The 25,702-nt window shown below is 38.9% G+C and overlaps 1 protein-coding gene across 3 annotated transcripts in view; it reads left to right on the top strand.

Annotated features, from left to right (window-relative positions):
* The window catches only part of LOC121390361 (protein kinase C iota type-like), a 53,498-nt gene that overhangs the window by 20,963 nt on the left and 6,833 nt on the right, over positions 1 to 25,702 (top strand). Inside the window, exons 9-15 of one of the 3 annotated variants that reach the window (XM_041522156.1) lie at positions 3,267 to 3,316; positions 7,514 to 7,528; positions 8,275 to 8,439; positions 9,008 to 9,105; positions 10,672 to 10,808; positions 18,620 to 18,705; positions 23,125 to 23,212. In XM_041522156.1, the coding sequence (XP_041378090.1) occupies positions 3,267 to 3,316; positions 7,514 to 7,528; positions 8,275 to 8,439; positions 9,008 to 9,105; positions 10,672 to 10,808; positions 18,620 to 18,705; positions 23,125 to 23,212 (639 nt within the window). Of the gene's footprint in view, positions 1 to 3,266; positions 3,317 to 7,513; positions 7,529 to 8,274; positions 8,440 to 9,007; positions 9,106 to 10,671; positions 10,809 to 18,619; positions 18,706 to 21,572; positions 21,661 to 23,124; positions 23,213 to 25,702 lie in introns of all 3 variants that reach the window. The other 2 variants (XM_041522155.1, XM_041522157.1) reach the window with 2 other exon arrangements.

Genomic DNA, 25,702 nt, shown 5'->3' with positions numbered 1-25,702 from the left:
CATCACACAAGCCGACACACTATACCGCATACAGTACATTCACTCGTTCATATTAAGACTAATTTTGATAATAGCCGTTTTAGTTTTTTTTTTTTGCGTGATAAATACCTGAACGTTTTATGTTGAAAAGGTGTTTTTTGACAAGTATTTTCACTGGACAAAAAGGGCGGAAAGTGACGGTAATTTTCAGGAATTAATAGCTGATTATGACAGCTAATTTGGTAATGAATTTGACCAAATCACAACATATTGGGACATGAATTGTAGTTCATTTAAAAAAACAGTTATTGCGAATAATGGACATAAATACTGGACATCTGGCCACAAATGGCACATATAGAAACACAACATCAGAGATTTTTTGCCTAATTTTAATCAACATTAACTTATCTCAAATATAAAAATTTGAAAAACCACAAAAATAATACTTAACCGATTGAAATATGAACATTATCTTATTTTTTTTATTTTTTTTTTTAAGTGAAAACCGTTTAAAATTTGTACTGTCTCAACGTGGTTTTTGTCAAATATTAATCTAGTAGTCAGAAGGTAAACTGAACTGAACTGGGGTTGAGGAAGACATTATAGTTTGGACATTATATGTGTGTATGTGTCTCTCTCCCTAGTTGTACCTCTGATTATATTCATCAAAGTACACTGATAAACGTTTATGATAGGTGAACCAGAATTCAGCAGAATTCTTGTTTTTATATTCACCTGCTAAGGGGATCTAAAAATTACTCTCCTTGAACTAGTCTCAGGGGAGTGATGGGGAGCCAAACTGATAGCTCCCATAAATGACGAGGTCTGGGTCGGTTTAGTCTCAGTGGAGTGATGAGGAGTCAGAGTGATAGCTTCCATTAAACTTCAGAGTCTGGGTCGGTTTAGTCTCAGGAGAGTGATGGGGAGCCAGTGTGATAGCTCTCCTTAAACAGTGAGGTCTGGGTCGGTTTAGTCTCAGGAGAGATGGGGAGTCAGAGTGATAGCTCTCCTTAAACAGTGAGGTCTGGGTCGGTTTAGTCTCAGGGGAGAGATGGGGAGTCAGAGTGATAGCTCTCCTTAAACAGTGAGGTCTGGGTCGGTTTAGTCTCAGGGGAGAGATGGGGAGTCAGAGTGATAGCTCTCCTTAAACAGTGAGGTCTGGGTCGGTTTAGTCTCGGGGAGAGATGGGGAGTCAGAGTGATAGCTCTCCTTAAACAGTGAGGTCTGGGTCGGTTTAGTCTCGGGGAGAGATGGGGAGTCAGTGTGATTGCTCCCATTAAACGGCAAGGTCCGAGTTGGTTTACATTATTTGTATCATAACTCATTGTTCCATTATGTGAATTTTATTTGCATAGCCTCAAAAATACATTAAAGGGAGAGTAAACTCAAACAAGAGCCATGTGTTGGAAAGATGCATACCCGGACCACCAACACATACTGACACTTTAACAAATGAAAGACGTGTAATTTTAGAGTTAATAAAAAAACATGACTGGGGGCAGCCATTTTGTTTCGTTTGTGTGACGTCCGGTGGTATAGCTTGGGACGAAGTGACGTCAGCTCCGTCCATCTCCTCTATGCACAGTGTAAACAAACGCTCTAATTTACCACAAGGCACTTCGCTTTCATCAACATGACTTGTAAAACAACATAAATGACTTGATAGTATAATAAACTATTTAACTAAATATATTTCAGTTTGCATCAATAGAACGAAATGGAGTTATAGTATTTTTCTTTTTTTAAAAATCCAAAGAAACAAATGCATATTATTAGGCCTATTGGTATGCTACGTTCGAGCAAAAACAACCACTCACGATACCCAAGTGATAATTTTCTTTTCTTTGGGACTACGTAATTGGTCAGTTTTGCGATTTTAGATGGGAAAGTCTACTTAATCAAGGGTTTTACAGAATGACTTACAGTAGTAAAGCAGGACGATTAGAGGGGTGTCCGTGCGGTTAACACACAATACGCTTTGATCTTAATAAAATAGGCACATCTTTTTAGTGTGTCTAGACACAGTGTCTGGGGACCGTCTTAAATATACACCTGCCAGTCAGGAACCACAGGTACAGGCCACGGAAAGAAAAGACCAATTAACTAAGAAAACACTCCGATTATTATTTCAGTACGTGGGTTAATTTATGTTCAAAACATAATACAGTTATTTCAACACTTTGACAATGGTGGTTTATTTTGTATTAAAAATAATATATAATTGTTGCTGGCTTACTGGGATGGCTATTATTACAGAACATTGCGATGCATCCACAAAAATCAGGAATGTTTTGTTTCTTCATTTCGAAGACTAATTCCTGACGTGACACGTTAGGTATTACGTAACCACCAGCTCGCCAGAGGGTGTATTCACTGGGATGTTACTAAATGGCTGCTCCTGTTATATATAATAGCCGTCACATTTAAGCGTTTTATTAATTAACTATACGATTATATTTGTTGATATTAAGCAATAATGTGCATTATATATCGTTGAATATGCATACCAAGTCAAATGCCTTAATTGTCCCTTCCTTTAAACTTCTTTTTTTTTCTTATAAAGTTTGCAACTTTTAATTTTAGATGTGCAATTTTTCACCATATAACTGATTGGCAGTTCACATGAATTTAAAGATGGGTAACCGACACGCAACCAATGGTTGGCATGAAATATATTGTGCCCTAGTATACAGTGATCACGTAATGTTTGTCATATTTAATTACCAGTTACTCTCATCTGTAACAAAGTCGTTTTGGGGGTTCAGGGATCTTTACACACAACACAGCTGAAAATTGGCAGTCACCTGGTCACTCGAGGTGGCATACATTGACTAAGGGTGACTACAAATTTTCTAAACATTGTAGTTAATTGACAACCATCAGTTTAAGAGAAAAAAGATCATACTGCCCACGAAAATATAATAAAAATCATACTGCCATGAAAATGAGATGAAAATCATACTGCCACAAAAATGTGATAAAAATCATACTGCCCACGAAAATGTGATAAAAATCTTACTGCCCACGAAAATATGATATAATGACTCTAATGCTGTTTCTTTGTAATTATTACCTCCTAAATGCAGGAATTTAAGGGTTACATAAAATTAATAAGGAATATGTAAAAAATTTTTAGACTGGTCCAACTGGCCAACATGTTTTTATGTTTCAAACCTGATACCAACTGCAAGCATTTCTATTTTTTTTCACATTTCGCTGATTTCATCATTTTGTGTTGAAGTTTAATTAAGATTAATTTATGACTTAAAGTTTTTGAATTCCAGGTGCTAAGGCTGCTACTGGTCCTGCTTATAGTGTTGAATATGGCAAGGAGGTGAGTAATCAAAGATATAATCAATTAAATTATTACCGGCGTCGTGGTAGGCCATCGGTCTACAAGCTGGTAGGTACTGGGTTCGGATCCCAGTCGAGGCATAGGATTTTTAATCCAGATACCGACTCCAAACCCTAAGTGAGTGCTCCGCAAGGCTCAGTGGGTAGGTGTAAACCACTTGCACCGACCAGTGATCCATAACTGGTTCAACAAAGGCCATGGTTTGTGCTATCCTGCCTGTGGGAAGCGCAAATAAAAGATCCCTTGCTGCTAATCGGAAAGTGTAGCCCATGTAGTGGTGACAGCGGGTTTCCTCTCAAAATCTGTGTGGTCCTTAACCATATGTCTGACGCCATATAACCGTAAATAAAATGTGTTGAGTGCGTCGTTAAATAAAACATTTCTTTCTTTTTTTTCAATTAAATTATCATAATTAAGTGTGCTGGGGCGGGTGGGTGGGACTAAATCTAGCCCAGTTAGAGTGCTTGCCTGAGCTGCTTGGGTCAAAAGATCAAATCCCCTTGATGGATCCATTCTCTCATTGGATTTTTGCCCATTCCAACCATTGTCCCACAACTGGTATATCAAAGCCTAGATCACATTGAAATATAGTTCTACTTTAATAATAGTAAAACAAATTGTGATGAAAATTGTATGGATGCAATTATTGGTGACACTGAATACGTTTATAGTTGGTGAGAGGTTTAATTTGGTGGAATTTTTCATTCTGTCGGACATTTCTTACATAGAACAGATAACTTTGACAACTTATGTACCTTCCAGATATGTCCAGTACTGTTTTTATTCTTTCACAGTTCATTTAGTAAAGTTTATAACTTGCAACTTCTACTAACACTTGCAGCTGTTACAGTAAAATGTAGTGATAATGCTGAGAGATACGGTATATCAAAACATGTATATAATTAATGTAGTTACAGTATTTTTTCCATTTCTTAAAATTAAATTATATTGATATTTTATTGTTAAAGGGACAGACCCTAGTTTTTAATATTAGAGCAGTTTTGTTATATTTTAAATCAAACATTACTTAATAATATTGTTATTGTTTAGAATATCCATTTCCATACATTCAAAGTGTTATGCCACAAAATGCTTTTTTTTTCTTCATAATTCTAAAAATGCACATACTTCTGAGAAATAAATGTAATGAAGATGAGCCCTAGTCTATTTCAGCAGTTATTTCCCCTTCCAACATTCACTCCATTGTAACTTTAATGAAATGTGTTTGAGGCTTATACATTAAACACAACTTTGTGTCTATTTAGACAGGTCAAACTAGGGTATATTTTAATGTCTGATTTTCTGCATACATTGCCCTGTGTCTGACCCATGGCTTTTTGTAATCAGTCCTATCTGAGCCAGTGCTCCACAACTGGCATATATATCAAAGGTTGTGCTATGTGCTGTCCTGTATGCAGGAATCTGGACTCGTATTCACAAAAAGCACTCAAGCATTTGCAAGCACGCTAACACCACGCAACTGTTCTCTGTCGTTTCACGAAGACTGCACGTTTTAGTGGGTACGCAGTCATACTACATGTATTTTGTGGAGGTTTTTTTGCGTGATGTCCAATAGTTCCTACAAAGATCACACAAATTAGAAAAATGGCTTTATTAGATGAACATGTTCAACAAAACTTAAGAAAAAATTGTATTTTGCACAATAGATTGATACCAAAGAGTTGAATATATAAATATACATACCATGGCGGATCTAGGATTTTCGGGAAGGTGAAGAGTTAAAATTCTAACAGGAACTTCTTCAGCACATGAGATTCAACATTGTGTACATTATGAGATACAGTGGTTGGTTGACGGGGCAGGGAGTAGAAGAAGGGGGACATCCCTCGTGCAGTAATTAAGCAATATGAAGTTACACGTAAAATGTAATTTTAAAAGTGTTTCTTTTTTACTTACTTGCTTACTTACAAGTACATGTATCTGACGTGCCTTAGGCAGCCTATATCCAATTAACATTCAAACACACTGTCAATTTGGGTATATTTTAGTGGGTTTAAAAGATCTTTTGTAGAGAACGAAAGGCTTATATTACAAATGAAGGATTTTATAAATTTCCTGGCATGTTTGAAACCTGGTCAAAAGCAATAAATAATGTTTAGACATCTTTGGTTTGACCAAACTGATCAGGCATCGAAAGAAGTCAAGAACAGTCGTTCAGGTTACCACATGTAAGAAAAGTCAAGAACAGTGTTTTGTTTTCAAAAAACATTTCAACGTTAACAGTAGTTTCGTTTCCGAATGTAAACCAGGCAATGCATTCCTGACTTCGCATTTCATTTTCTGGTAAGGAATTGCATCGATGTTCGCTCACACTTGTGCAATACAAGCTATTGTAGTCATTCCACGTTAAGTAGCTTCCACTAGATGAATTTACTTCTGCGTTTCGTTTTCTCGTACGAAATTGGAGTAGGCGTGGCTTAATATTTGTCAGTTCATCGAGATATGAATGAAAAAAAGTAAGCACCTCTGGATCAATCAGATTGCCATAAAGTGTATAGATGCAAAGAAAATTTAATTATATAGTTATTAAAGAATAATTACAAGCTTCACGCTGTTATACGATTGACTTTATTCTGACGACGTCACTAAAAAGTAAATGTTATCCTTTGATAAACCTCAGAAAATGATGTCATTATGTCAAATGGGACGTCATTACGTAAATCAGGTCATAGAAATGATGTTTGAAACTGATTTATGTGTATTTTAACTTAAAAAGTTGTGTTGTTTGTAATTATAATTTTTTTTTTACTTTTTATATTTTATTATTGATGTATAACATACAGTCACAAATTTGTGACTGTTGCACATGTACATCGATAAATTCACAAAAACTAACTAACAAACAGTTCTTATTAAAATTAGTGATTTGTAGGATCTACGCAAGTGAGCATGACAATATAATTGAAATCGTTCTTACAGGTATGTTCATATAATTCTAACTCATTGAATGTGTAATTTAAAGTATAGATCGGTTGGTGCTTATAATAAAAATTCTTCTTACAGGTACAGTGTATGTTCATATAATTCTAACTAATTGAATGTGTAATCGAAAGTAGATCGGTTGTTGCAGTCTGATTATAACTGAGGAACAATGATAAAAATCCAACCGATTCTCAACACTAATAGCTGAATGACACATATGATCCATATTAACCCTTTTGTAACATGACGGCACAGTGCGCCGCTAATTACATAACATCATGGACATGATGGCGCGCCGCTCCACTATTACTGTACCTACTATAGCTGCCCCAGTCTGTTGTATAAACACCCCTAACAGAATAATGTACATACACCATGACATAATCAGTTTATTTATGATTTATTTATAGATGTACTCCTGTTATAAGTGAGGAATTTAACACAAAAAATAGCAATACAGGTCTTTTAGATCTAGACAATTTCGCTGACGAGAGTGGTGTCGGTAAGTACTGTGTCTAAAGTACACACAATATCCTAACACTGATGCCATATACCTGTAGTTATATCACATTTTGTGTAGTTTAGATTAAACTTAAATGTCAGTGACTAGTACAAATGCTACAAGAATAAATCTGATACTGCTATTTGAAAGCAGGTCACAGTCTCAGATAGGCACATCAGGTTTCTTCTTGTAGCTTATGTACTAGCCAACATCATGTAAGTTTTAGACAATAATTGAACTAAAACATGATCCAACTAATGATCTGTGGCATCAGATATATGAAGCTGTGTATTTTAGACATAGTGGGCCTACTTACCAATCCATTGGTCGAAGAAATTGACAATTTCAACAGGTTAGGCCTAGAAATTGTCCCCACCATGAAATATACACAATGAAATTATAAATTACTTATGAACTCAAATTTGTTTGCTTTACATGCTGTAGTTTAAGAAAAAACTAACTTTAGATACTTAATTTCACTCTCTTTATGAGCTATAAAGAAATTGAATTATAATAATGTGCCATAACATAAATAAAGTAACACTGCTTCATGATGTCATAAGGCTCAGTCCACGACGTTATTCGAGCACAGACAAAAAAAGGGTAATGCAATATTACTATTCCAGTATGTGTATATACTTGCTCTTTGCAAATACATGTACATGTATGTGTGTGTTGTTAAAGATTTATACAAATAAAATTTTATTTTTATTTCATTTTTCAAATTTCAGACAGTTAAAGTTGAGGTAAGTTTATTTTGTTATTATGTCATCTTCTAGAACAATTTCTGCAATTAGTCTAGCAACAATACATATTTTGGAAGGTACATGTAGACTTCTCATTCTTATACTTAATTCCATAATATTTAGTCAAGGATATTACTTATTATTCTTGGTGTGTTATTCAATGTTTTACTTTTCTGTATGTCTGTATTTGATCTAACATGGTTATGAAAGAACAAGTCTGAGAGACATAAATTTAACTGAGAGACTGGTAGGCTGACAGAGGCAGTGAGAGAAACAGAGTAAGACAGAGAGTGGGTTGGTATTTATTAAACATATTTGATCTAACATGGTTATGAAAGAACAAGTCTGCGAGACATAAATTTAACTGAGAGACTGGTAGGCTGACAGAGGCAGTGAGAGAAACAGAGTAAGACAGAGAGTGGGTTGGTATTTATTGGTAGGCTGATGGTTATGAAAGGCACAAGTCTGCGAGACATAAATTTAACTGAGAGACTGGTAGGCTGACAGAGGCAGTGAGAGAAACAGAGTAAGACAGAGAGTGGGTTGGTATTTATTAAACATGAGAGAGAATTGTGTGCTTGTATTTGCATATTAACCATGTTAAACTTTGATTATTTGCTTTGATTGCAAATTTGTAAACAGCTCATATATTGTGAACTTTCACTGATGTTAATAGTTAAATTAATGTAACTGTAGTAATGTTTTGTTTATTATTAAAAAATGTTTTTTGGTTATACTAATTGCAGCCTTCCTCAAACAGTGATGGACAGAACATAGGAATGGATGATTTTGTTCTGCTGCGTGTCATTGGCCGAGGGAGTTATGCTAAAGTTTTGCAAGTGGAACACAAAAGGACAAAACGAATCTATGCCATGAAAGTTATTAAAAAGGAGTTGGTCAATGATGATGAGGTTTGTCATAATCAATTTGCAAATTGACCTTTATGGATTAATTTATATATAGATCTGTGCTGTTGATTTTAGGTAAACATGACATATTTTTATGTTACAAGACTTGGTATTAATTTTGTGTTTTGGCTACATTAAGTAGAGGAAGTAAAGAGAATACCAGTATTTAGGATCTTCTGTGGGTAGGGACCTATGTTTTATAAAAGTGGATCATCAGTAGCACAGAAGTTAAGTTTATTGAAAATTAGTCCAAAATCTCAAATTCGGTCTACATTGATGCATTTGTCGTTAGATGCCTTTTATTTATTACCTGATCACAATTGTTTTGGAAGTGATGTATAATTCATATGCCTTTTATTTATTACCTGATCACAATTCTTTTGGAAGGGATGTATAATTCATATATCAGTCAAATGTGTTTTCATTGTAGCTGTCAGTGACTCGATATGATCAAGACATTCCCCACTGTTTGTCAAAAGGAATATACACTGACAAGTCACCATTATCATTTATTTTGATACATGTATGTCGTTGTGATTCCATCATTCTGAGGTTTTTATGGGTTTTTTAGGACATTGACTGGGTACAGACAGAGAAGCATGTATTTGAGACAGCTACTAACTATCCATTCCTTGTTGGACTGCATTCCTGTTTTCAGACTCCAAGCAGGTGACTCATTTTACTGCCATATATATTGTCATCATCCATCCGTTATCTAAAGCCTAGTTCTTGTTTCATTGAGAGGTTACGAAAGACCGGAGAGTGTTGTGCTATAGAGCCTCAGTGTGAGTGCCAGATCAAATGTGTGGACCAGTTTTATTTGTCACTTGATTTACAGATCATTTTTATAATTATAATATTGAAGGGTCCATGGGAAGAACTTATAATGTCCACTTTTTACATATTTATCGATTATTTGCTCTAACCCACATTTAGACTATATACTTTTTAACTGCAAACTACTCCAGTTATAAGACATGCTCATTACACAGCATAAGCATATTTAAAATACATATAATAGGAAATGCCACACTAGCTACAATGTCATGTACATGTATGTATATTTCAGTGACGCTAGCTATGTATATTTCAGTGACGTTACTTTTAAATAGGTCACACAGGCGAACTTTCAACAGTAATAGTTATACACCACACTTTTGCTCGAGTTAATTGTTGTTCCACTATATTGTGGCAAATTTATTGTACATAAATAGAAAGTACATGTAGTAAATAATAAAATGAAAATAATGTGGAATCATTGTGAACCAGACATCATATGCTTTTACTGTTTAATATATAGCATTCCAATAAATAATATACATTTATCATATAATATCTTACATTTTCAGTGCAATCAAAGTATGTGATATTTTTCAGATCACATACTTTAAGAATTTGATAACTTTGCAAATTAGATGTAAATTAGTCGAGGTCTCGGCACTAGGTTTATTGACATTTAAGCAAACGTACTTGGATGACACTCCATGGTTGACGTATGCATTCATAGTCATCAAATAAAAACATTCCAATGGCAATTTGACACTGAAAGCTGTCCAGCGTTCAGAAAACAAAAAACGTTAGGCATAACTTTATTTTGATGTAAGGACATCCAAAATGACGTCATTCGAGTTTGACGTCATTTCCATTAAAAAATACACCGCGCCACATATTCTTACGTCATTTGAATATCTAGTAATGGCGGACTGAAATTAAAGTTGCGTGTACAGTTTACAAAAACACGTATTAAGCTTGAGCTTATATGATAAAGAGATTATTACCCTCGTGTATTTCGGTATCGTCAATATCATATATTAGGAATAAAAATAATGTATTATGCTCGCCAGAGGCTCGCATAATACAATTTTTATTCCTAATATGTGATATTGACGATACCGAAAAACACTGGTAATAACCTCTATGTATTATGTATATCTTTGGTTGTTGTTATTTTGCAAAAATATATGTAAAACCTGGCATTTTTCACTGTTTATTGTTTGGAAAAGGGTGTTCACACACTTGAAAGTATTATTTTGAAAAAGGTGTTGATGCATTTAAAAATGAAAATATCAGAACATTTCTTATTTCCCCCCCCCCCCCCCCATTAGGTTGGTACATATATATAATGTAAAATGCTGAAGGGACCTTTTTTTTTTCCACAGCTTTTTGTTTGTTTTTGTTTTGTTTTTAATAGCCAATTTTTTAATTGCCTTTTGTATTGGTTTTTTCATGTTTCAGACTGTTTTTTGTAATTGAGTTTGTCAATGGGGGTGACTTGATGTTTCATATGCAAAGACAGAGACGATTACCTGAGGACCACGCACGGTTTTACGCTGCAGAAATATGCCTAGGATTGAATTTCCTTCACGAAAGAGGTAATCCGTTCCACAATGTTGTATTCTATCATGTATGATTTAAAGTGCCTCTGTAATGAAACACATATTTTGCTATCTTTTGGTACCTATATATCACGTTTACAATGTATATGAATCCTACCAAATTTTAAAAGATCTGAAAAGCCGTTTTTTATAGATTCGTAATAATCGATCACATTTTCAGCTGTCTCTGGAAAAAAACACTTGGAAGCTACACACCGAGTTATGTAATGACGTGTGACGTCACTCCAGGGCTAGGTAAAGACGCTTTTGAGACATTTCGGCTCTGGTGCATGTTTGGTCCCAAGCCAACACATAGGAAACCATTCAATTTCTTGTTTTGTAATACCGATATGTGAATACTGTTTGACATATTCTACGATAATAAATAATTGAGTTGTGTATGGATGTACAAAAATTACTGTGAAAGGTGTTACAGCTATAGTTTGTTTTGGTTTGATGTAAGAAGACAAGTAAAGGCATTTTGGAAATAATAAAAATACTTCTTTTTTTTGTACAACTTACAGATCACTCGGTTCAGAAATAAATAATTTGTAGTAAATTGCATTGCATGAAAAAAGGCGTTTTCTGTGGGACGGACTATAGAACATCCACAAATTACCGGACATTGTTTACATCCCGAGTTTAGCTTGGAAAAACAAATTCGTAGCCCACAGGAAAGGACTGTATAGGATAGAATCAGCAGCGATCATGTTTTGACAAAAGACTATGATAATCACTACTTTTCTTTTCACAGTATCTGTCCTCAAACAAGTGCACTCCTCCTCCTCCCCCGGCTAGTAGTCTGGTCCGAACATCCCAACAGCCAATGGGATGGCCTAAATTCTTCTACTGCATACTCCCTCTAGTTCCAGTCACGTGACTGTAACGTCCTTCTTTTTCTGTTCGCTATCGGGTCCGTATGTCTTTTCTTTGCCTCTGCTTAGGAGTCATTTTTTTGTCGGATTTGGTTTTGTATTCACGTTTTATGGTGGAATATTTTCCTCCATTGTATTCTTTGTCTTTATTGCTTCGTTTGGTGTGTTTCACTTTGTTTTTACAAGTGTTGTTTCCAAAAGTGGAATATTTTGTGTGTGCCGGATGTCAATGTATAGGCCGCCATTTTGCAAATGGCGTCTTTTTTTACCAGCTTTGTGCATTTTCATGGTTGTTTTTCTTTCTATTTCACAGAGAGAAATTCTTATCATATCAGATACTAGTTCTCAACGTCTTGTGTGATCGTGTTTACAATGCAAGAAGTTCACTGCTGGAGACGATCCACACGATTTGTATCTGGGTTGTCTGGTTCCTTGTACCGTTGATGCGAGATGTGAAAGTTGTTCAGGACTTTCTGAGGTCGAGTTCTCTGCTTACCTGAAGGTGGTGTCAGCTAGAACTAAGAAGGTTGAGGCAGCACTTCCATCGCAGACTCGGTGGCTGATGTACTTTGCTCACTTTTGCCTTTCATGCTCCAGGAGACTATGGCTTCCATGGCAGCTACTTCTAAACCGGCGGATCCGGGATCAGGGCCGGTTCTAGTCCCTTCAATTGGCGGGTCAGTTACTTCGACTCCGACTGTGGTGATTCGTGATGACGAACGTCCTGCGGCCTCCACCCATCCTTCTAAGAAGCCTACAGGTTCCGGTAGACGTTCCACGGATTCCTCGGTTCGCTGATCTTCGCACCCGTCCCGGGACAAGGCTAAGGATTCATCTTCTCACCGGAGCCGTAACCATAGCCGATCTCCATGGCCTCCCACGGGCACCACGGACCATCGTCACCGATCTTCGGCTGAAGAGGCTTCTAAAGCTTCTGATGGTTCCAGACAGGACCGTCCACGGTCCGGATCACCTGTGGCTTCCACTACTGCCGATCGGCTTGCCTGTGCGCGAGTTATGAGGGACTTCGCAGATGAAGCTCTGGCTGCTTCCGTCATAGATGATACTGATTCCGCGGACTACATGACGATGCGGGATTGCCAGGTTGCAGTCTACGACATGTTACCGTCACTTCTGCATCTGCCTTCCAAGAAGGGGCTGACACTGATGATTGCTACTGATGTTCCACTGGAAAATGTGGTTATCCGTTCCCTGGCAGCCGGTACTTTGATATCTGAGGTGGCTACTAACTTGGACTGCACCTTTAAGGAGACGGTGTCCTTCATGGCTTTTCCAAACTGGACGCACCGTATGTATCCTGTTTTCAATATGCCTTTTAAAGATGTGGTGCCATATTTGGATGAGGATGTTCATCAACTAGGGAAGACGTCATCAGTGGAACTTACTGACAAGCAGGTTCAGAGTATGGACACAGCCGAGTGACACTGTTTATATGTCTTATCCTACCTTGATGTCTTCCTTGCGGCCATCGCTACACAGGCGAAGGACGCCTGATGCTATGCTCTGTTCCAACAGTCTGTGCAGATGTTGGCCTTCCTAACTTCATCCATAATGTCTATGTAAACTATGTTGATGCAGCACCGACGTCAAGGTTATCTCAAACGCTCCAATCTGGACTTCCAACATAAGAAACAACTTCTTTCTCACCCGTGGTCTTCGTTGAAGCTGTTTGCTGAGAAGGTTTCTGATGTCATTGCAGCTAATGACAAGGACCAGCAGTCAACAGCAACAGTTAAGGCTTTGCAACTGATCTCCATTTTGGAATGGACAAAACTTAAGACTACGTTTACATCGCAGACACTGTTTAAGCGTTGGAGGGGTTCCTTTCGTGGTTAGTCAGCTTGGCGTTTTCCAGACAGACGACCATCTGGTCCACCCGCCCGGTCCCAGGGAAGCCAGCCCGACGTTGACGCCAGGCGGCTAATCTCGGACTCCTCCGACTTTCTCGACGTTCACCCGTCCCTCATTATGACTTAGACCAACGATTTGAATTTGACGCTTCTGGTGTATCCCACGCCGGTCGGAAGATCCAATGTCGGAAGTTGACTCCACCTTTATTGGCAGAATTGGGAGACTCTTTGCAAAGACCGGGTATCGCCTGCAATTGACACTTTTGCCTCGAGAACCACTCCACTCCGTGTTGCATGTCAAGGTGCTTCAAAACTGTGAACAAGCTACTGGAGAATAGCGCCCTCTGCAGAATTCCAGAGACACACCTCACACCGGGATTCTACTCAGACATCTTTCTCGTTCTAAAGAAAGATTCTCCGGACCTGCGGATGATACACAACATGGTGTAGTTCAAATGACCATTACTTGAAACCACCTCCAGCATTCAAGATGTTAACGGCTGGCTTCGCTGGATCTGAAAAATGCGTATCTTCATGTCCCGATCCATGTCGATTACCACAGATACCTGAGGTTTGTGCTACAAGGCAGCCATTACGAGTGGACAGTCCTGCCCTTTGGGATATCCATGGCTCCATGGCTGTTCACCAGTATTACCACTCCGATGTCGCATTTCCTTCATCGCAGAGATATCTCCTTCTACCTGTATCTCGACGACTGCCTGATGAAGTGTCAGAGCTAGACACGGCTTGCTGCACACGTTGCCTTCATCATGGAGTTTCTCCTGCATCTCGGTTGGGTTATCAAAATCGAGACCTCTCAGCTGGATCCCATGCAGTCACTGCAGTTCATTGGAGCCTGCCTTCGACCAGACTTGGACCTTGTTCAGGTTCCTCTCGACTGATGGACGAAGATTCAATCCATGGTTTCCAGAGCATTAACCACTCCAATGTCCTTCCATGATTGGCAGAGGCTCTTGGGTCTCCTCACATCGGCTCAAGCTTTGACACTCGAGTTGCCTCCAGCTTCGGCGGGTGCAGATGTTCCTGAATCCGTTCATTCGTTGCAACAATCCGGACTTGATCATCAGTCTTCCAGACGACCTCCGGTCCAGTCTTCAATGGTGGCAACTCCGGTCTAATGTCTTAGACGGAGTCTCTTTGTGGCCATTCCAAGCGTCCCATCATCTGTTCGTAGATGCGTCTCTAGAAGGTTGGGGATTCCATCTCAGCAAACATCGGGGCTGTGGTCTGTAGACGAAGCAGGACTTCACATCAACCTGTTGGAGCTGTTGGCTGTCTACAACGCAATCTTTCACTGGTGCCAGACATTGATAGGAGCCTCTCTCATGATGGGGGACAGACAGCATTACTGTGGCGGCTTATATCAATTGACAGGGCGGAACACACTCCACCAGTCTTCTTCAACTGACATATCGTCTTTACGAGCTGGTCGACAGGATCCCTCTGCATCTTCGTGCACGCCACATTCCAGGGGTACTCGCCGACACTGTCTCGTCCGTCGTCTCCACAATTAACGGAATGGATGCTGCATCCGGAGGAGTTTCGATGGGTGTGCGAAAACCTGTGGACACCAAACATCGACCTCTTTGCGACATGGTTCAACCACCAGTTGAGGGTTTATGTGTCTCCGGTACCAGATCCAGATGCCCTAGATCTAGACGCCTTGGCCATCAGCTGGGATCAGATGGACACTTATGCGTTTCCGCCACCAATCCTACTTCCCAAGATGCTGCAGAGATTTCAGCAGTTCCACTGTTGACTTCTGCTCATCGCACCGATGTGGCCATCCAGGATTTGGTTTCCAGACCTCGTCAGACTTGCAGATCTGAAGCCACTACCTCTGCCAGACTGGGATCATCTGTTGCTGCATCCCACATCCAGGTTACACTATCCACAACCTCGGTTGTTCCAACTGCATGCGTGGACATTATCACCAAGGGTTTGAGGAAACAAGGTTTTTTGTCTCAAACCACAGAAGTCATTTTGAAAGCTCACAGATCGTCCACTATTGTGGCTTACAACGTCCGATGGCTTTGTTTCCACCGATGGCGTGTCCGGCAGAAGATCAGACCACAGACTATTCGAGTGCCTCGTCTGGCTGATTTTTTAATGTATTTACATACATCTTCGAAGCTGAAGGGATCATTGCGGGCTACGTTTCGGTGATCACTACTGTTCGTGATGCTGCTACCAGAACAAAGTTATCAGGCATCCCTGAGATCCACAAGATGATTAAGGGATTTAAGCTTGAAGATCAAGTTCAACATTTTCGCCCACCAAAATGGGACTTGAATCTTGTGTTACGAGTGTTGTCTACCACACCATATGAGCCTATCAAGTCATCCTCTTTGCATGATTTGACATGAAAGACAGTCTTTTTGCTGGGATTCGCCACGGCTGGTCGTGTTTCTGAGATCCATGCGCTAGATGTTGCTTTGGTCCGGTTTCACAGAGATCGCAGTGTGGTTACCTTGAGGTTGCTTATGAACTTTGTAGCTAAGAATCAGCTGCCTGTCCAAGCGCCTCGTTCGTATGTGGTTCAAGCCCTCTCCTCCATTGTTGGTCCAGCAGATGTTGAGGACTTAGCTTTGTGCCCTGTCAGAGCCCTGCATCATTACATTGAGAGGTCTAGATCTTGTCGTCAACATCGCAGTAGACTTTTCCTCTCTTGTAACCAGAGTCATTTGAAGGATATTACGAAGAATACGGTGGCCACCTGGATTCATATTATTATCCTGGGTGCCTATCAGAAAGAAGTTTTGCCTGCTCCTTCCACTACTAACCTGCATGAGTTACGTGTCACTGCACTGCAACACACCTATTCAGCACATTATCACTGGTTGTTTTTGGGCGACGGACTCCATCTTTGCCAACTACTATCTGAGGGATGTCTCCATGGAAGACGAAGGATTTCATCATCTGGGTCCTGTTGTTGCTGTGCAGACTCTGGTTGGTGAATACAAGCCGTCTTCGTCGTCGTTGAAGTGTCTGTCGGATTCTGGGCTGCACACTGAGATGTCCATTGAATCGACAGGTGAGGACTGCTTAGACTTTAGTTATTTTGCACAGTTCACCCACTGGTGCCGGAACTTTTGTCTAGATAACATTTACCCTGCACTGCATGTGGTCATATGTTGTTTCTATTGGGCTAACAGTTCTTTGGTGTACCAGACAGAAAACACTTAGGGTGCTTGTTTAGTTCAATGTTTTGACGGATGCACCCATTGTGTTGTCACTTGTTAATACTAACATTTCAATACCGTGGGAGGTTACCTAACACCTGCATCCCTATAGTGGCTACGTCTTCTCACCCTGTCAGAACCAGCGTGAGATGTGGCTTATCGACTCGTTCCATCGGTTTTTGGGTGTCGTACATGCCACTGCTGACAGATGCCACCTTTCTGGTTGGTGTTACTAACATCACCTGCATTTGTCTGACACCTACTTGCACCTGACGAGGCTCAATCTAGGAGTCTTTGTCTACCAGAGAGCAATAGCACTGAGCTTCAAGAAGGCTTGTTTCATCAGGCTCACATTTACGAGGCTCTAGGAGTGTTTGTCTACCAGAGGGCAATAGCACTGAGCTTCAAGAAGGCTTGTTTCATCAGGCTCACATTTACGAGGCTCTAGGAGTGTTTGTCTACCAGAGGGCAATAGCACTGAGCTTCAAGAAGGCTTGTTTCATCAGGCTCACATTTACGAGGCTCTAGGAGTGTTTGTCTACCAGAGGGCAATAGCACTGAGCTTCAAGAAGGCTTGTTTCATCAGGCTCACATTTACGAGGCTCTAGGAGTGTTTGTCTACCAGAGAGCAATAGCACTGAGCTTCAAGAAGGCTTGTTTCATCAGGCTCACATTTACGAGGCTCTAGGAGTGTTTGTCTACCAGAGGGCAATAGCACTGAGCTTCAAGAAGGCTTGTTTCATCAGGCTCACATTTACGAGGCTCTAGGAGTGTTTGTCTACCAGAGGGCAATAGCACTGAGCTTCAAGAAGGCTTGTTTCATCAGGCTCACATTTACGAGGCTCTAGGAGTGTTTGTCTACCAGAGGGCAATAGCACTGAGCTTCAAGAAGGCTTGTTTCATAGGGCTCACATTTTGAGAAAACCATTTCATATTTGTATGGTTTGAAGTGTGTTGCACCAGTTGGATTAGACTTAGAAATGTGATGTGTTGAAAGTGCTTGATACTATGTTTGATATTTGGTGCAAATTTTAGTCTTGCATAAAATAGTAATTTTTTCACATCTACATGTAGATGTAGTCACATGAAATTTGTTTCGTGGTGTTCACCTCTACATCAAGGCCTGAAATGTTAAATTACCTGGAGAACAGTAACTGGTTATATTTCTGAATAGTTGAAGTGTTCTAAACTATCACTTACCATGCCGGTTCCATTGAATGTGCTATTACATATATAAATATTATTATTGTAAAATTCTGGCACATGCCAAATAGTCACATCAAGCCACTGTGAGGAAAACATTGTATCATGTACATGTATGTACAGAAAAAGTAAAGTTTGTTTTATTTAACGACACCACTAGAGCACATTGATTTTTTTATCTTATCATCTGCTATTGGACGTCAAACATATGGTCATTCTGACACTGTTTTTAGAGGAAACCCGCTGTCGCCACATACATGTAGGCTACTCTTTTACGACAGGCAGCAAGGGATCTTTTATTTGCACTTCCCACAGGCAGGATAGCACAAACCATGGCCTTTGTTGAACCAGTTATGGAACACTGGTCGGTGCAAGTGGTTTACACCTATCCATTGAGCTTTGCGGAGCACTCACTCAGGGTTTTGAGTCGGTATCTGGATTAAAAATCCCATGCCTCAACTGGGATTCGAACCCAGTACCTACCAGCCTGTAGACCGATGACCTAATCACGATGCCACCAAGGCCTGTATGTATGTACAGAAGTGAATATTCTAAGCTAGAAACTGTAAGTTTCGACCAGAGGTACATGTATACCACAGTGTTTTTATTGAGTGTCTTGTTTGTGTGTAACTGTATTCTTTGAATGATTATTACAGGTATTGTGTACCGTGACCTCAAGCTGGACAATGTCTTGCTGGATGGTGAAGGTCACATCAAGCTCACAGATTACGGAATGTGCAAGGTAAGTCTTTGTTTACTTCATTGCCTGAATAAATCTTCATTCTTAGTCTGATAAAAGATGTTTCACAAAATAGCTGAACACAAAGTGTATTAAATTCAGGGGTGGGTGGGGGGGGGGGGGGGGGGGGTGGAGGATAACAATTTTTACTCTATTATTAAAACCATAAAACATTTTAGTAAAGGACATAATCAAGATTGAAATAACTATTCTTTGATCATTGATCTTGTGATCATAAACTGATGATCGATCACATGATTCCATTCCCAGTACTTGTATCACTCTTTGGTGGATATATTTGGTCATATTCCACCTGTTAATGACTTGTATTCAAAGGTCATAGTGTACTCTGTCTTGTCTATGGGAAAGTGCATAAGAAGCAATCGGACACGAAGCGATAGTGAAGTAAAGGAGATCACTGTGTTTGTGCATGTATGAAGTTAGCATTAGTTATAATAATTGTAAATAACATTTTAAGTATCCGTGTTAATGGAATGGAAATAAAACTATTTGAATATTAAATATCATCTTTCATGTGCAATAATTTGATAATTACTTTAATAAATCCATATTACATGTCTGTTTGAATTAAAGTATAATTTAGATTGTTATGTTAAAGGTATATAGTATATTACATGCACTATATGACAGTCGTGCACTTGTAACTTCATTTTCTTGCTTGTATCAATGCATTTGTTGCCAGTTTCATTTTGTGTATATACAATAAACTCTATATCTTGAAGTTGTTGTTAACATTCAAGATAATAAAACATACATGTATGTATTTTCTGGAGCAAAAAAACAACAAAAAACCTTTGTATAACTTAGAATAATGGTGTTTAAAATTCGATAAATCAATTGGTTGCATCAAGTGAACAGAAAATTAGTTTTATTTAATAATAAAATATTACTGCAGATATTTTGCGTGTGGGTGATCAGGACAGTTTTCAATAAGCAGTGTTTGTTTTTCTTTTGTTGTTCTAACGATTTGTCACAGGCAAAACACTAATCAGTGAACATTCCTCATGCAGTGTTGTGATTGCAGTCCTGGCTTGACATGGATTGTACATGCTTCAAACACCTTGGTTACAGCAGATGAAAGCTGTGCAATAACTTGTCTTTGCTGATTTACCACCATCACAATTCACACCTTTAGACCACAATGTACATTTTGACATGGCACGAAAAAATATGGCAAAATCATAGAGCTAGAGTGATAGCTTCCATTAAACTTCAGGGTCTGGGTCAGTTTAGTCTCAGGGGAGAGATGGGGAGCCAGAGTGATAGCTTCCATTAAACTTCAGGGTCTGAGTCAGTTTAGTCTCAGGGGAGAGATGGGGAGCTAGAGTGATAGCTCCCATTAAACTTCAGGGTCTGGGTCAGTTTAGTCTCAGGGGAGAGATGGGGAGCTAGAGTGATAGCTCCCATTAAACTTCAGGGTCTGAGTCAGTTTAGTCTCAGGGGAGAGATGGGGAGCTAGAGTGATAGCTCCCATTAAACTTCAGGGTCTGGGTCGGTTTAGTCTCAGGGGAGAGATGGGGAGCTAGAGTGATAGCTTCCATTAAACTTCAGGGTCTGGGTCGGTTTAGTCTCAGGGGAGAGATGGGGAGCTAGAGTGATAGCTCCCATTAAACTTCAGGGTCTGGATCGGTTTAGTCTCAGGGGAGAGATGGGGAGCCAGAGTGATAGCTCTCCTTAAACAGTGAGGTCTGGGTTGGTTTAGTTTCAGGGGAGTGATGGGGAGCTAGAGTGATAGCTCCCCTTAAATTTCAGGGTCTGGGTCTGTTTAGTCTCAGGGGAGTGCAGGGGAACCAGATTGATAGCTCCCCTTAAACAGTGAGGTCTGGGTCGGTTTAGTCTCAGGAGAGTGATGGGGAGTCAGAGTGATAGCTCCCCTTAAACAGTGAGGTCTGGGTCGGTTTAGTCTCGGGGAGAGATGGGGAGTCAGAGTGATAGCTCCCCTTAAACAGTGAGGTCTGGGTCGGTTTAGTCTCAGGGGAGAGATGGGGAGTCAGAGTGATAGCTCCCCTTAAACAGTGAGGTCTGGGTCGGTTTAGTCTCAGGAGAGTGATGGGGAGTCAGAGTGATAGCTCTCCTTAAACAGTGAGGTCTGGGTCGGTTTAGTCTCAGGGAGAGATGGGGAGTCAGAGTGATAGCTCCCCTTAAACAGTGATGCCTGGGATCGGTTTAGTCTCAGGGGAGAGATGGGGAGCCAGAGTGATAGCTCCCCTTAAACAGTGAGGTCTGGGTCAGTTTAGTCTCAGGGGAGAGATGGGGAGCCAGTGTGATAGCTCCCTTTAAACGGTGAGGTCTGGGTAGGTCTAGTCTCAGGGGAGAGATGGGGAGCCAGAGTGATAGCTCCCCTTAAACAGTGAGGTCTGGGTCAGTTTAGTCTCAGGGGAGTGATGGGGAGCTAGAGTGATAGCTCCCTTTAAATTTCAGGGTCTGGGTCGGATTAGAATCATGTGAGAGATGGGGAGCCATTGTGATAGCTCCCCTTAAATTTCAGGGTCTGGGTCCGTTTAGTCTCAGGGGAGAGATGGGGAGCCAGACTGATAGCTCCCCTTAAATGGCGAGGTCTGTGTCAATTTATAAATAAATTAAAACTTACATTTTCAGGGCTTGAAATTAGGTACTTGACTTACAGCTGAGATTAACTAATAGGTGAAAAAATATGGTACTTTTAACGGAATTTGAGAATTTAAAAAACAATGTAATTTTAACACCATGGTAGGCAAGCCATAATTTTTTTTTTTTTTCTACATGCACCTGGGTTTAAACGTTGTGTACTTTAGTATAATAAGATGGCCTAGCTGTATTGACTTTGTAATAAATTATCTCGTTTTGTTCACTTTCACTTTCACTATCAGGAAGGACTTGGTGTGGGTGATACAACAGGAACATTTTGTGGCACTCCAAATTATATTGCCCCTGAAATATTGCGAGGTGAAGACTATGGTAGGTTTTTGTAACATAAGTCCAGGTTCACAGGGGAGTTGTCTTGAAAATGCCTGCCGTTTGTGGTTTGCTACCATTAACCTCTTTATGCACTATCTTATTTTATTTTTCATTTTCTTATTTTACACTTGTTGCTAACCAGGCGCTTTGATTTATTTGAAACTTATTTTCAGTTTCTGTGACCTATCATTCATCTGTGTCATAACAACATTTCATAACATGTTCACTAATACATGTATATGTTCACATCTCTAAAACTAACTCCTCACTGCAGTTCATTTCCATCTGTGTTCGGCTTTCATAATCTAAGATTACATCTGAAATCCAGACTTTTGTTTTTGGAGGAACCCAGTACTGTGATCCATAACCCAGCACACACTTCAGTTCAATTTGATTGCTATGAAATACCTTGTCCCTCAAACAGCACTTCCTCTTTAGTTAGTCTGAGGAGTGCAATTTCCCACTCCTCGGTGAATTTTCACTATTTTGGGTTTTTAAAAATGAAAGTCTGGAAATCTATTGTGCAAATTATTTTTACCCTGCACTCTTCATCCTAATTGATCTGCTAGCAAGGCATTGGCTTCGGCTAAGCTATACAAAGTATAAATAAATGTTGACTTTTAAAAAAAAAGATGTTTTGATTATTCTCCAGTACAAATGTCCATGTGTATTAGACCATATAGGCTATTTCATTTGTACCATGGAGCATTAAGTTGCATATTAAACACTATAGTGAAATATCCATGTAACATCACCAATACATGTACTTAACTTGAACTGAAGCCACTGCCTCTCATCAGCCTCCTGGTAATTCATACTAACAGCAATTAATCACTATGATTTTTTTTCAGTTTTTCAAGGTGGCTGAAAGGTCATAGGTTCATTGAACAACACAGTTCACACTGCCAGTCTTGTCACATCTCTTTATCCTAGATCATAACCAATTATGTTCACATCTCAAAACAAAATAATCAGCCCAGTATTGTGGAACCTGTCTGTTACAGCCATCCAAGGGAACCACTAAATGTAGAGAAAGGAAAGGAATGTTTGTTTAATAGTACATTTTAAACTACAACCATTTGTGTCTAACATACAGTTTTGGCCACACTTTGTAGTGTGAGAGAGTAAAATCACAAATTGTAACACAAACTACATGTATAGTGTTCGTTACACCATCATTTTTAGCCTGGGCTATATTTGATTCAGACCTACATATGTAGCATTCGCATTGACAATTTCCATGGTCTAACTTGGTACGGGTCGTTTATCTCCTTTAAGATTATAAAATTGTTGATAGTAACCAGTGAGAGGTCTTATTTCAGTTTTCCAAGATTGAGTACTTTCAAATGTTGTTAATACAACAGTATATTGTGTGGGACCCAGTGTGAACTGAACAGTCGTATCAAGGATGTGGCAGAGGTGATGGGATAAGCACATTAACATTGTTTTCCTCTCGTTCCTTAGGAAGGCTTGTTGCCAGGTGATAAAACCAACACCTTCTGTGGTACACCGAATTACATCGCTCCAGAAGTTCTTAGAGGGGAGGACTATGGTATAATATTTATCTTTATTACATAAGTACTACACATGTAATCAAACTAATTATGTATGTCATTAATTTCAACTGAGTGTTTCATTGCATATCGTTAATATTGTTAACATAATGTTAATATTGTTAATAATCTGCATGCTTTCAAAATCTGAATCAACAAAAAACTTGTACAGTGAAACCTCTCTAGACCGGACCCTGTGTAAAGTGGAATTCCCTCAAAACCTGACATTTTACAGAGTCCCTGTCTAAAGCTAGGACAGAACTTACTCTTTTGTTATAAAAGTTTGCAATGGTCAAAATGATAACAGACGAGTTAAATAAAACAATGTTCATACCTGCATAAACCTCAGTTTTGTCTTACCTTAGGCAATGCTTTAAAAGAAGTCACTTCGGATGTTTTGCTATTGTTTAAAATTAATAAAATATCTGTTAATTTTTAATCAATAAATGTAATCAGTAAATGTTTATTGAATTAAAATGCAGACATATTTTTTAAAAAGTTTGTCATAAACATGAGAAAATTCCCTCATTCAGCTACTGACTGGAAAAGCCAAACCGTAGAATGGGATTCCCCGTGTGGCCATGTATTAATTTCCTGAAGAAAAGCTCTGATTGTTATTTGATAACATTTTATGTTGATGTAATAGTCATTCACTTTAAATTATAAAAATTGAACCTGCATGATAATGTTTCATGAATGTATGAACTACAGATCCTTCTTGATACACTTCAAGCACTTCTGTGGCTCATGCTTCCAAGAACCTAAAACATCAACACATTCACGTCTTACATGAATTGCTATCCTCCCTTGGTTTCAACTGACAATTCAGCTTTAATACAGTTTTGGACCCAGACGTTTTGTCCCATTAGCCTACAGGATCCGGCCCTATTTTTGTGACACCGCAGGTCTTTACCAGTCTGTTGTATCAAACACATTTGATTATATTGGGCACAACGTTTATTGTCTCGACTGATGCAATCTAAGGCCCTGTAATTATATCATTATTTGGAAGTGTTGTTTAATGTAAGTAACGTTGTTCAGTGCTGTCTTTAGATAGCGATTCCACTGCATCTGCTCAATCAAGTACATATATGCATGGTTCATGGATATAGAAATTTGATTGTGTTCTAAAGAATGAGGACAATCAAATTGTGAAAAAGCATACAGTGAATACCACTGTTTCTTGGACTTCCTATAGTGGAAATAATTAAGATTGTGATGTTTACCAGACACAAATTTAGGTGGGTGTCCAATGGGCTTCCCCTACTTTTGGTGAAGTCATCAAATTAGTATTAAAGTGAAGAGTCTTGTTTTGGTCAACACCCCCAGAAATTTCTCTCCATTTTATTTGTCCTACTGAAATTTGTTGATCCCACCCAAATGTTTCTCAGAAGATTTGAGTAACAGTTGAGTGGTTTTAAATGGTACTGTATGCTGTCACTCTACATATTAGTTAATTTTAGGTTAGATATAGAAGTCGGTGAAGATGCATAATAATAATATATAGTTTTGCAATTAATTGAATGCAGGTAAATGTAGTAATTGGGGAAAAGGTTGAGGTCACTTTTTTAGTATGCTATATGCATGCAGTAACTAATTTTTGCTTTCATTTTATAATGTCATTTCATATTTTTTGTTTACAACTTTTCAAACAAAATTCTTATTAGTCCCCTACCAGTCCAACCGGCTATAAGTTTCATCTTCATCCTTCTGTCTGTCTGCCTGTCCGTCTTTGAGATATTGAGCTGAAATTTTTGTTTAGCTTTGTCATGTACTGTTACAGATCAAGTTTGACTTTCATGGCAGTTTATCCATTTTTGACGGAGGTATGGCCCTTGAACTTAGGACATATGAAAATTTGTTTTCCAGAGTTTTTTTCCAGAAGGCTTTGGGATATTAACCTGAAATTTTGTGTATAGCTTTATTATGTACTGTTACAGATCAAGTTTGTCTTTTATGGTGATTACCCATTTTTGACGGAGATATGGCCCTTGAACTTAGGCAATGTGAAAATTGGTTTTCCGGACTTCTTTTTAGAAGTCCTTGAGATATTGAACTGAAATTTAGTATATAGCTTTATCATGTACTGTTACAGATGAAGTTTAACTTTCATGATAATTTACCCATCTTTGACAGAGTTATGGCCTTTGAACTTAGGAGATATGAAAACAAAATTTCCGGACTTTTGTTTTGCAAAACCTTAAAATATAGAGGTAAAATTTTGTATATAGCTTTATCATGTACTGTTACTGATCAATTTTAACTTTCATGGTGATTTACCAACTTTTCACAGATGTTTGGCCTTTGAATTTAGGAGATTTGAAAAATTGTTGGGTCAGTAGGGAACGTGTATTGCTTTAGCAGTACTCTCAAAATGCTTGTTTTATTTGAATTGCTTTGTATGTGTAATACTTGTGATACTCAATTTGGATTGCTTGTCAGATTAAACCACTTGAACTGTAAACCAGGTATGATTCTTGACTGATATT

Source organism: Gigantopelta aegis, chromosome 15 (assembly GCF_016097555.1).
Source record: "Gigantopelta aegis isolate Gae_Host chromosome 15, Gae_host_genome, whole genome shotgun sequence".
NCBI lineage: Eukaryota > Metazoa > Mollusca > Gastropoda > Neomphalida > Peltospiridae > Gigantopelta > Gigantopelta aegis.
Note: the sequence above shows the minus strand (reverse complement) of the source record. Positions and strands in the feature narration are given on the sequence as shown.